Below are 13,339 nucleotides of genomic sequence, written 5' to 3'. Positions count from 1 at the left end.
GTTGGTTAAGCATCTGCCTTTGGCTCAGGTTATGATCCCAGAGTCCTGAGATGGAGTCCTGCATCCGGCTCCCTGCTCAGTGGGGAGTCTGCTTCTCCCTCTGCCCCTACCCCCTTTTCATGATCTCTCTCTCTCTCATGGTCTCTTGTTCAAATAAATAAATAAAATCGAGAGAGCGGTGTGAGAGAGAGAGCCCCAGCCAGGGGAGGGCCAGAGGGAGAGGGAGAATCAGAATCCCTGCTGAGCAGGGAGCCTGCCAAGGGGCTTGATCCCAAGACCGCAAGACCCCAAGACCCGATCATGACCTCAGCTGAAGGCAGACACTTAAGGGACTGAGCCACCCAGGCGCCCCTACTGAGTGAAAATTTTAATGTACAAAAGACTGATAAGTTACTTCTGTTTTTCCTTTTATAAACTGATTGTCATGTCCTTTGCTTATTTTCCTATTAGTTCAAAGTTTTTATTGATTTGTATGAGCTCTTTGTATTGTAAAGATATCAGTTTTAGGGCAAATATTTCCCTCAGTTTTTTTCCCTGTTTTTACCATTATGTGTGTTAAAAATATTTAAAAATTTATGCAAATCTACAAATCTTTTCCTTTGTGATCTTGTGCTTTGTTAGGACAAGTTTACAAAAGAAAAACATTACTTTTAAATATATTTAGTTAAAGGGTGAGCTGTGCTGAACATTTTTTTTTCTATATTGATTATATTTGAGTTTCTACTATGTGGATATATAGTGCTTAAAGAATCTAAATAATGATTTAAACTTATAATCACATGTATAGGATTATTTTCCCGTTTTTTTTTCGTTTTTTGTTTTTTAGTAAGTTCTAACCCAGTTGTGGGGCTTAAACTTGCAACCCCTGAGATCAAGAGTCCTTTGCTCTACTGACTGAGCCAGCCAGGCATTCCTCTCCTGGAGGGTTTTATTGGGTGAGCAAGATGGGTTAAACTGTTACTAAAGCCTCTCCTTTTACTTTGATTCAAGGAAACCGATTTGATGTACAGGATAATTAAAATTACAAAACAGGGGTGCCTGGGTGGCGCAGTCATTCAGGGCGTAATCCCAGAGTCCTGGGATCGAGCCCCGCATTGGGCTCCCTGCTCCACTGGGAAGCCTGCTTCTCCCTCTCCCACTCCCCCTGCTTGTGTTCCCTCTCTCGCTGGCTGTCTCTGTCAAATAAATTAATAAAATCTTTAAAAATAAATAAAATAAAATTACAAAACATTTGTGTGTTTATAATTTTTGCATATATTTATTGAGTTGTAAATATATTCCCCCAATTAACATGGAAATAAAAGGTTACTAGGCTATAAATTTAAATCATTAGGATCTTACGTCACTGGAACATTTATGATAATGGAGTCCCCTTATAAATCCTATTGTGTTCGATAGTAAGTTCTTTCAAAACTGAACTTGGTTGCATACATTTTATTTATTCCACCCCCTTCCTTGAATTTTAAATGGTAAAAATGTCTAGTTGCTTAATGTGACATTTTGAATTTTTACAAATACTAATTTCATGAACCAAATTTTAATATATTTTTTAATCAAGAATACTATCAGAAAAATGTAGAAATATGATTATGCTGCTTTTGGGAAACAAAATGCCAATTCTTTCTTCCTTCCTTTTTTAATTTTTTGTTGCTTAAAAGCACTTCTGCTTCATTATTCAATTATGCCTTTTTGTTAAAACTGATTCTGATGGTGTGTTGACAGAAATAAACATGTAGTCCTTTGGAACTTAAAAAATAACATTAAAAATCCTTTTTATGGTATGGTGGATCACAAAACACTTTATTAAATTAATTTATTTTTTTTAAAAGAGTTCTTAAAGTATTTATTTATTTATTTGAGAGCAAGAATAAGAGAGAGAAAGGGAGCACAAGCAGGGGGAGGTATAGAGGGAGAAGCAGACTCCCCACTAAGCAGGGAGTCCAATACGGGACTCAATCCCAGGATCCTGGGATCAATGACCTGAGCTGAAGGTAGACGCTTAACCGACTGAGCCACCCAGGCTCGCCGTGAAACACTTTAATGTATTTTTCCTTTAATATTTTTCTTGCAAATACTCAGAAACTAATAAGCTCAGGTTGGGTTATTTCTCTCTTCCCATCCACAATAAAACAAGTTACTTAAAATCTTTAACCTGTACATTACCCTTTTTTTCTATACATTACTCTTAAATTGGAGGTATTTAATAAAGATTAGGTTAATGTAATAACAGAAACCAAATGTCAAAAATCTTTCATAAAGTAAGTAAATCGTCTTGTTCTCTTACATTAGGTTATGTACATGGCACCAGCCGTCAGTTTAGATTGGGTAAAACAATATGGAGCTAGAATTCCTGGTTTCTAATTATTCAGTAGCCGTGTGGCTGGGAGGAAGGCATTCATGTTGCACTATCTTTAAAATGGGCTGTAAACTCTGAGGCCTGCCTCTTGCAGTTGTCAATCACTTAGGGTAATGCACCCCTTTGCAAGCTGGATGTGCAAGCCTGAAGGTGGAGCAGGTTTGCAAGCCTTCCTCCTGCCTGGGGGTAGGTTGACTCAAGAGCCAGCTCTCCGCTCCGCTAGCGCATAAACGAGCACAGCTGACTGGGGACCAAGCAGAGGACCTAGAAGGGTCTCTGTAGACCTTCAGATAAACAGAAATAAATCAGAATGGCCCCAACCGTACCACCTACAGCCACTTTCCGCTTTAAACCTCCGCTGCTCTGGGTGTAAAATGAGCATAAATTAGTACTAACTACTTTAGAGTTGTTTTGAGGATTAAAGGAAATATGCATTATCTATCTTTCTTGCATAGAAAGTTCAGCGATAATGGGTGAAAATTCTCTTTTCTAACCCTTCTCTTCCTCTTTTAATGAAAGACTGCTCACCACAGCAGTGGCGGTGAAGTTTCAAATCAACCTCCTTTCAGTCAAGATCTCCGCAAGGAAACTAGTATGGTTTAAATCAGTTCAGTAACACCAAGGTGTAAATGACTGGTACCCACAGGTGGCTTGCAAGAAAATTTTGCATTCTAAAAGAGGATAACTCACTGGAAGGATTTCAGAAAATACGGATTTTTTTTTTTTTTTGGTAGGAAAGTGAATAGAATTCCCTGAACCCATCACCCTGACACAGAAACCATGCCTTGTAGGACTGTGGGAGGGGACATAGAAAACGCACATTTAATTAATAAGTACTTGAACCATAGAACGAATTCACCCCCACTCCCCTCACCAAGGAGCCTCTTAGATCTTGACGACCTTGGCCGTCTTTATCTGACAACGAACCTTCGCTAGAGAGAAGGCTTGAGGGAAGACCCAAGCTCAACTCAATTACCAGAAAGGATGTTTTCATTTGAATGAACTCTACCCAGTTGTTACCTCCCCACTCCTCTCCGCTAACTTTTAACCCTTCTGGAGCGGCGAGATGCTGGGGTTCAGGACGAGGCGAAACGGCTGCCAGAGGCCCGACGGGCTGGGGGCTCCCCGGCGGGGCAATCTCCACTGCCGCCCGCTAGACCCCGGGAGGGGCAACCAGGGCGGGGACAGCAGCGAAAGTTCCCTGCTCTGTTCGGGTCCTCCCCAAAACCCGAGCGAGCCGAGTGGGGGACGGGTAGCCGGATCACAGAGGACTTGGCAGTTTCCGGGAGGTTGGGGAAGCGCCCCAGGGCACAGCCCGGCCAGACGCAGTCTTCGAAGTGGGCGTTCTGGGTTGCACAGACTCCGCTGGGAAAGGGCAGGCGCCCGGGAGGGCCGGCCGCCCCACCCCCACCTGCGGCCGCGCGGGGAGTGCCCGGACCGCTTGGGCACAGCCCCGAGCCTCCCGGGGAGGGGCACACGGGGGAGGGCGGGGCCCCGGGAGGCGGGGTCGCGAGGCGCTCCGAGGCTAAAGCCGCGCCCGGAGCCCGGCGGGGAGGCGGCAGGAGGGGCCGGGAGGGCCGGAGTGAGCGGCGGCCGCAGCTGCAGCAGGACTGCCCGCCGGCGGCTCGGGGCCGCGCGTCGGGAACCTCGCGGGGCGGGCGGGCGCGGCACCCCCTGCCTGGCCGCCTGCGCCTCGGGGAGGCGGCCCGCGCGCGACGGGGCCAGCAGCATGAGCAGCGGCTACAGCAGCCTGGAGGAGGACGCCGAGGACTTCTTCTTCACCGCCAGGACCTCCTTTTTCAGGAGAGCGCCCCAGGGCAAGCCCCGCGCCGGCCAGGAAGTGAGTGGCACGCGCGGAGGGCGCAGCAGCCGGCGCTCGTAGCTCCGGGGATCCCCGAATCCACGTGTATCTGTGGGGCGCGCCGGGCATGCCCGCGGGAAGGAGGAGGGGGGCGGCCGAGAAGGGGCTTCTGCCTTTGGCATCCGGGGGTCGTGCTTGGAGGTCGTGCACGTGGGCGTGCGGGAGTGCGCAGGGGGCGGCCAGGGCGAGGGAAGGAGGTGGAAGGGCAGGAGACCGAGGGCCCACTTCTGCCTTCCGCGCCAGATGGCCTCTGCGGCCCTGCTTCGGGCGGCGGGCTGCGGGAGAGCAGTTCTGAGAGCGTGGAGGCGTCCCTGGCCACTCCCGGCGTTTCCTCTCTGCCCGGGCAGTCAGTGGTCGGGGGCCTTGCCTCCGGCCTCCACTGGGCATCGGTTCAGTGGGCAGTGAGGCCCAGAGTGGCTTGGGGGCCCTGTAATAGCCAGGGGTGGCGTTGGTGACCTGGCCTCCTCTACCTTCCGGGTCCAGCACCTTGGTGGTGGGGGCGGGGACGATAGCAGGCGCTCTCTAGATCTTGGTTTCGGGAGTCAAGGTTGTGCGTGTCCTGCAAAGTCAAGTTTATGAGTGCCTTCAGTGTTTTGCAAACAAGTTCCGGTGCTAGGTAAATACCAGCCGGCGTGAGCTGAGCCTTAGGCCGGTTTCTTCCTTTTTTGGAGGAGGCATGCCGTGGGAAGTATGACTTGGGAAAAGATGGGAAGGGAGCTTGGGCCGGTTTCGCCGACCCGGACCGTGTTTTCCTGGAAGGCTTTCCCGAAACGGGCCACTTGGGGTGGACTCCTCAGTCCCGTGCGTGAACCCGCGGCCTCCTGGCCCTGGGAGGCACACCAGGAAGCCCTGCCAACCCAGCCGTGCTCACATCAGATTAGTGAAGGCTGTAATGGAACAAATTTGTTGCTCTTCAACAACGGGCGCTCACCAGACCGTTGCTGTTAGACTCCGTCCTGGAGACTGGAGGCAAGGAAAATCGTTCAGGGCCGGATGATGAGTTATGGGAGGGGTGAGGACGGAGTATGTGTCAGGGTTTCCTCGCCAGACCTTTTAAGTTTATTTAACCACTTTCTGAGGTCAGATTTCTTTTTATGATTCGGAAGTTCTAGTCTTTTCAACCTCTTAACTCCCAAACCAGAAGGAGGGGGAGAGGGGATGGTGAAGGGCAAGAGTGAAGTCAAGTGCCCTTTATTCAGTAGCGGGTAATCCTGAGTAAAGTTCTGGGGCGGTAGTCTGTCCTCTTTATTGTTTCTAAGGCTTAGGGCTGCACCATTTACTAGTCACTTTGAGCGATGGCTTAGCTCAAGCTGCTGTAACAGATACCATAGACTAGGTGACTTAAACACTAATATTTCTCATGGTTTTGGAGGCTGGAGGTGGATCTAGGTCCCCGGCTGGTTTTTTGGGTTTTGGCAAGGACCCCTTCTTGGCTGGGCTTCCTGGCTTGGAGCCCGCTGACTTCTTGCAGTGACCTCCTATGGAGGAAGGGCTAGCTTTCTTCCTCTTGGAAGGACGCTGATCCCATCGTGGGGGCAGCCCTCAGGCCACATTATCTCCCACAGGTCCCACCTCCTGGCATTTAGGGCTTCATCATAGGAGTTTTGGAGTGGGGATCCAAAAACCTTCAGTTCATAGCAACTGATCCTTTATTTTCGGTAGAGTGTATTTTAATGGCATGAGTTTGCTCTGAGGTTTGGAAGGCAGAAATACTCTTCCTCTCTGTCGGGGAGGAATTGCTTTTCCTTGTGCTTCTCTCACTTGGCTCTTCTCTTTCTTGGCCTCTTCTGTCTCTCTCTCCTCTACTTCGTATTTTCTCCTGCCACTTACTGCTGTCACGATTTGACTAGAACTTAACAGAGGTGGTTGTGTTCGTTCGAAGTTGATTCCAGAGGTGGCTCTTCTCCAGAAAACTTGCTGGTTCTCAGATTCTCCAGGTATGTGATGCTCCTTCACAAGGGCCACAATGTCCAGGTTAGAATTGGGGGAGAATGTTTTAGTGCTTTAAAAAATAAAACAACTCCCCCCCCCCCGGTTTAGACATACAGGGTTTCCATTCATTCATCTAGCATATATATTATATAATGCAACTTATTTAGCTTTTAGAATTAGTCTAACATTATGTAGTTTGTAGTATTGTACTGAAAATCAGGACAGTAAGACCTAGTTCTTGGCTTGAAGGGCTTGTTCTGTATATTCTGAAGCTTTATTGCCTGTGTGTTCCCCCTCCTAACATAACACATGCAAGGTGCTGAGTTATGGGACTTACTTGCCAGGTGGCAGAAGTGTTTGAAACTGAATTTTTGTGGGCATTTTGGTTAAATTGAATGTGTTAAATTCTTGATGACCTTTGTGAGTTAAGAAGTAAAAAACTTACAAATATAAAGCAAGGTATTCTAAGTATAGAACGTTTCTTTTACCTAAGGTTAGATAATAGATACGCCTTTTTCATTTTATTTATTTTCTTTTTATTGTTTTAAGTAATCTATACCCCCAGTGGGGCTTGAACTCAGGACCCTGAGATCAAGAGCCAGCCAGGGGCCCTGCCTTTTTCATTTTATTATGCTGGTGATTATAAGAATAAGATAAGAGTTTCTAACAAAGCATAAAAGTGAAATTGGTCCTTCTCTAGAGAGGTGGAAAGAGGGAGGTTGCCATAAGGATCTATTACTGATAATAGTATTTTTGTTGTTGTGTTTTTGGTGCTGAAGCACCTGGTGAACAAGCCAGGAAAATTCAGTTTCTAGGACTCTTGAAAATAACCAGAGAGAGCAAGATATTTGTGGTAAATGCAGGTTGGAGAAAAAGGGGGAGGGGGATGAGGATTTTCTTCTCTTCTCTTGCCAGGCAAAGGAACATAGCCCAACTTCTTTCTGTCTCCAACAAAAACAAAAATCTTATGGATATAAAGAAGATACTAGTTTTCTTCCTTATGGTGGTACCCTCTTTTAAAAAAAAAAAGGCTTAAAAACCTGTCTGGAGGATATAAACAGGAATGAGAGGTGGCCTTTTCTGTGGCATTTGGATGTCATGTTTATTGCTGTATCCTTGGGGCCTCCGCTGGTATCGGACACACAGTGATTGCTCAGTGAATATTAGTTGTATGAACGAATGCTTTCCTGGGTTGAGAATTGGCTCCTTACAGGTTTTTCATTTTTTTTTTTTAAGATTTTTATTTATTGATTTGACAGAGACAGCCAGCGAGAAAGGGAACACAGGCAGGGGGAGTGGGAGAGGAAGAAGCAGGCTCCCAGTGAAAAAGCCTGATGTGGGGCTCCATCCGAGGATGCTGGGATCACGCCCTGAGCCAAAGGCAAACGCTCAACGACTGAGCCACCCAGGCGCCCCATCCTTACAGGTTTTTCAAATGTACCTTATCTTATTCTCCCAAGAACCCCCTGGAAAATTAACTTAATGAAAGGTAAGGCCTTGTTAAGTGATTCACCGAATGGCCCACATACTTTCCTTTTTGTTAATTCTCAAAAAAAAAATTTGAGAAATAGAGCGCATGCACCTGTGTGTGCAGGGGGAGGTGAAGGGCAGAGGGAGAGAGAATTTTAAGCAGGCTCCACGCCCAGAGGGAGGCCACGTGGGACTCCATCTCCCAACCCTGAGATGATGGCCTGAAATCAAGAGTCAGATGCTTAATCAGCCACTCAGGCGCCCCCCCAACTAAATTTTAAAATTCGATTTTCTTTTTGCAAATATGGACATCTATAATTTAGGATTTTCTTAAAATGTCAACCCCCTATTCCACATACATGTTCGTCACAGTGTTCAGAATTCATGCTTGTGGATCCCCTGTTGTTTCATGCAGAACCAAGAATGTGGGCAGTTCTATAATTCATAATTTTCCTTTTCTACACATTCAGACTTCCAAGAGTAGAAAATGACTAAAATTATTAATCTATTGGAACATATCTTTCTCCATAGCTAAGGTAATCACTTTTCTTTCTGAACCTTGGCTAGTTAATGGGAATAAGGAAATGAGACACTTTTTGTTTCAGCAGAATAGTTAAGAGGTCTTTGAAGATTTTATTTATTCACTTGAGAGGGAGTGAGCAAGTGAGAGCCGGCGGATGAGCTGGGGGGGGAGGGGCAGAGGGAGAAGCAGACTTTCTGCTGAGCAGGGAGCCCGATGCAGGACTGGATCCCAGCACCTTGGGATCATGACCCGAACTACAGGCAGACGCTTAATTGATTGAGCCACCCAGGTGCCCCGAATAGTCAAGAATTCTTAAAATTGTCTCTGAACCACTCACACTTCTAAAGAAGTTATACTGCAGAATTGTTTAATAAGGCAGGCCTGTGTGACTCCGCGTAACAGGTCTCAAGTTCGCCCTGTGTGTACTTATTATAATTTAAATGTTTTTCTGACTTGCTGTTTGGTTCTGTGTCTTGCTGCTAGAATCAACAGTAATGAGTTGCACTGTTTCATTCAGTGTGTCCATTAGAAGCTTTGGCGATAAACCACTGGGGGTAAGAGAATAATGGTTTACAACCTCAAAGGTATTTTGGCTGTACTAACTCTTACTCTAATTTTTGATCCCTATATTATTGAATGCAGACATTCCCACCAGCCCTTTTGCCTGGTGCACGGTGATTTGCACATTTCGTCTCCATGTCTGATAAATTCTGGTTTTACGCAGTACGTATTAATCCATTGGAATTTTGTGTTTGTGTGAACAGAACTCACAAAGACACATTCCTTTTAACTCAATTTCAAGAGAAAATTAGTCCCCTCTTCTATGAACGATACATTCTCTACCCCGTTTCTTCTGGCTAACTTGCAAGATTTGGATTCATTTGGAAAGCAGTGACACAAAACATTTATGAAAAGAAAAGCTAAAAATACCCAATAATGTGCTTATTCTTTTTAGACTTCCTTTGGCAGTCAGTGCATGTCATACTATAAACATTCATTTTCTGGGAGAAAAAACCGAGGCAGACCAAATGCTTTCTAATGTGGCGTGGTCCCCAGCTCTTAGCCCTGAGCATCAGCTCTTGTGCCCCCTCCCCCCAGCTGCCCCCATAAGTAGCTGTCTTTTGATAAAGTTCCTGGTTTGAGGCTTGCTTTTCACTTCTGATTTGGCTCAAGGCCATTATGGGGAGGCGGGGGCTGTCCGAAGCAATGGTGAAATGACAGGATAGGATAGGAGATCTATCCTGCAAAGGAGCGCTGTTATATAATGTATCTTGCCTAACTTGGCCTGTTTGTATCCTTGTCTCATGGAAGAGCTCTGTACAGTGCCTAGGAAGAGGTTTAGTTGTAAGCAAGCATTAGCAATGTGACAATGCCCTCTCCTTGTTCACTCTCTGATACAACTTTTAAATAACCGCATGTAATGAGGACTCTAGTCATACTAGCCTCACTTCCTCTCAAGATTCACATGATTCCCCATCACAGAACCTTGGCCTGGGATTGCTGGTTTCCATTCTCCTTCCCATGTTAACTCACCTGTCCCCTCGGAGAAGTCTTCCAGAACCACCACTCTGAAGTAGGTACCCCGCCCCTCTTAAAGCCCTCTGCTCTTTCCTTTCATAGCAAAAATTGTAATACGTTGTTATATTTAGTTGAATGAGGACAGAGACTGCCATATTCACAGAGCGCAGAAGAAATGCTCCGTGCTTAGTAGGTGCTTGAAGGAATGAAAGCCTACTGATTTTGGATGGAAGTCGCAGTACTCGGTACTGTAAGTTTTCCTTTATACACAAATGTACACAATTTTTCCCCCTCTCCTAGACCATAAGCCTCCACGGTGTCTTACGCATTAGTTGTCATTTAAAAATAGATTGGTATTAAGTGTTATTACTAGTTTAGGTATAATTCACTTCATATATTTTTCCTCCTTATTTTAAGAAAGCCTGTCATTCATTTATTCAATAATTGAATTTATTTTATAAACAATTTATTTTTGCAATGAAGGGAAAGAGCAGAGGGGTTTTTAAAAGATTTTATGTATTTACTAGAGAGAGAGTGTGCTTGTGCCTACAGGGGGAAGGGGCAGAGGAAGAGGGAGAAGCAGACTCCCTGCTGAGCAGGGAGCTGATTAGGGGCTCAGGGCCTGATCCTGGTATCCTGAGATCTTGACCTGAGCCAAAGGCAGATGCTTAACCAACTGAGCCTCTCCAGGTGCCTGGAGAGCAGAGGGTTTTAGGAGGGAAGGGGTGCCTGTTTTATTTATTTATTTTAAAAAGATTTTTAAGTAATCTCTACACCCAACACGGGCTCGAACTCAAAATCCTGAGATTAGGAATCACAAGCTCCACTGACTGAGCCATCCAGGCGCCCCCATTTAATAATATTTTTTAAAAAGCTTACCAAATAGAACATCTCTCTAATTTTTCTTTGACGAGCTTGCTCCTTTAGTGCAAAGGAAACTGGTACGTGTTGTTTTTCAGGGAACACCTCTATTGTGTAGAGTGTGGTAAAGCTATACGTCTGTTTAGATGGCCAAGTTTACTGAGAAGGTGTATCCCTGTAAAGCAAGTCACATTTTCCTGTTGACATCTGTCCAGAAACTGTAGATGATTGTGTTCCAACAGAAACCTCATCATCCTCAAGGATATGAGATCCATTAAACAGAGTTAATATTAATACCACTAACCGGAGTTTACCAAATTCTTTCGAATGAGGTTTTCCAGGTTTTTCTTAATAGTTAGCTCTGGTTTGACTGTCAGTTGCTAGTCAAATGGTTTTTGTTTACTTGTTAATTTTTAATTTTTTTTTTTAATGGAGAGGGCCAGAGATGCGGTAGGAAGGATATCCCAGCCCATAAAAAATGATTAAAATGTGATATGCTTGTAAAAATGTTATGAGTAGAAGAGACCATCATTCCTTCTAGATCTATTTATTTGCTTTAGAGAGAGCGCGCAAGAGCGGGAGAGAGCTCACACGCAAGTGGGGGGAGGGGAGAGGGAGAGACTCTTTTTGAAGCAGACTCCCTGCTGAGGATGCAACTTGATCTCACTACCCATGGTACCATGACCTGAGCTGAAACCCATTCGGATGCTTAACCAGCTGTGCCACTCAGGCGCCCTTAGAAGTGACCATCATTCTAAAACTGGACAGTCCAGTATGGTAGTTACTGGTCACATGTGATTGTTGAGCGCTTGAATGTGGCTGGCCTGAATTTAGAGGTGCCGTAAAGTATGAAATACACACTGAATTTCCGAGACAAAGGAAAGAGAATATAAAATAGAGTGAATCAGAGTGATTGTTTAATATTGCTTACATGTTGAAATAATATTTGGGATATGCTGACTTAAATTAATTTTTACCTTTTTAAAAAATACGAACATATAATGTATTATTTGGTTCAGGGGTACAGGTCTGTGATTCATCCGTCTTACACAATACGCAGCACTCACCACAACACATACACTCCCAGTGTCCATCACCCAGCCACCCCATCCCCCACCCCCTCCGCTTCAGCAGCGCTCAGTTTGTTTCCTGAGACCTGTTTGTTTCTTAACGTGGCTACTGGAAAATTTAAAATTATGTATGTGGCTCACATTCTGTTTTCTGCTGGACAATGCTGTTTGCTAAAGCAGAGCTGCAAGCTCTTGCCAGGGCTTTCGATCTCCATCTTTAGTGGCTGCAGATGTATGGATGGGTTGCCAGCCATTTGCTGGGAAGATTTTTCTTCGTGAAGGGGAACTTGCCTTTTACTGTTGGGAATAGTTCTTCAGCCTGTCTTGGGTCATGCATACCAGCATTTTGAGGTTATGAAACTTGTGTGTGGGCAACTTCCCTTTTTTCTGACCTATGAGCTGATAGGATAAAACTGTCCTAATGGCATTTCAAACTGCAACTCTACCTTAGGTTTACAGAGGATGGTGTTCATTAATTCATAGAGTATTAAAACAGCAAGAGTAATACGCATTTTATGGACTGTAATTGCTAACTGCTGCTACATCATTCAGTCAGCTAAGAATAATTTACTAATTATATATTGCAGCACTCAGTGTTTTTTTTTTCCCCCAGATGCTAAACAGAGTGAGATAATTGGAGGAGGAAGGATGAATTTAGGAATTGGAGATCAGAAGAATGGATTGAGAAGATCTGGATTTAAGAGGTTTTAGTAAGCAATCAGCAAAGTGTTTTTCATGAAATTAATGCAGGTTAGACAACGTGTGTGTTAAGATTGTAAGGTAGTTTTCTAAATTCCCGTGTTCACGGTATGTTCACAATGTGCTTGGCTGGTGCTAGGGTTTTGGTGAACAAAACAGATAGAAACCTGCTCTCAAGTTTAGGTTGTAGTCTCAGGGCGCCTGGTTGTCTCTGTCAGTGGAGCACGTGACTCTTGGTCTTCTGGGTTGTAAGTTTGAGCCCCATGTTGGGTGTAGACCTTACTTAGAAATCTTTAAAAAAATTTTTTTAGGGGTGCCTGGGGGGCTCCGTTAAGTGTCTGCCTTAGGCTCAGGTCATGATCTCAGGGTCTTGGGGTCTTAGGATTGAGGGCCCCCCTCACCCCGCGTCGGGCTCCCTCTGCCACTGCCCCTCCCCCCTCACTCTCGAGCTCTCTCTCAAATAAAATCTTTTAAAAAAAAAAACTTCGTTTGTGGTTTGTATTCATCATTTCTCATCCATGTGAAGAACAAGATCTTAGTCCAGACTTTGGCTCTCATCTTTGTTTTGTATGTGCTAAAAAGAAATAAGTAATTTTTCATAAACCTGTCATTTTTACTTGCAGGATATTAAGGTTTTATGGGTAGCTGGAGCAATAGGTTTTTGAAGTTTTTTTGAAAATAAGAATACTATAAAAATCGCCTCATGTATAGTTTGGGGGAAAATGGTCCATTATCTTATTATCCTAATCCAAATACTGTTTGCAGAATTGTTTCCTAGTTTTTTCATTTGTATTTTTTTTTTTTTTTTTTTTTTTTTAAATTTCTACAGCCGTTGTAGGGCTAGAACTCATGACCCCGCGATAGGAGTTGCATGCTGTATGGACTGAGCCAGCCAGGTGCCCCTCATTTGTCTTTTTACATACATTTAATCCTACTGATTCTTTTAAATCCCATTTAAAAAAAATTGTGGTAAAATACACCTGATCTAAAATTTGCCATCTAAACAGTTTTTGTTGTTCACATAAACCATTTTTAAGTGTTCAGTGGTG

General features: G+C 44.6%; 1 protein-coding gene across 3 annotated transcripts in view; it reads left to right on the top strand.

Moving 5' to 3' along the window:
* The first annotated feature begins 3,895 nt into the window (after nt 1–3,895).
* Nucleotides 3,896–13,339, top strand: part of RASSF3 (Ras association domain family member 3) — a 65,929-nt gene continuing 56,485 nt past the window's right edge. Inside the window, exon 1 of one of the 3 annotated variants that reach the window (XM_087868999.1) lies at nt 3,896–4,196. In XM_087868999.1, coding sequence (XP_087725125.1) covers nt 4,086–4,196 — 111 coding nt within the window. In that variant the 5' untranslated portion in view covers nt 3,896–4,085. The remainder of the gene's footprint in view (nt 4,197–13,339) is intronic. The other 2 variants (XM_045789665.2, XM_045789664.2) reach the window with 2 other exon arrangements.

Source organism: Ursus americanus, chromosome 17 (assembly GCF_024610735.1).
Source record: "Ursus americanus isolate L20-20 chromosome 17, mUrsAme1.1.p, whole genome shotgun sequence".
NCBI lineage: Eukaryota > Metazoa > Chordata > Mammalia > Carnivora > Ursidae > Ursus > Ursus americanus.
Note: the sequence above shows the minus strand (reverse complement) of the source record. Positions and strands in the feature narration are given on the sequence as shown.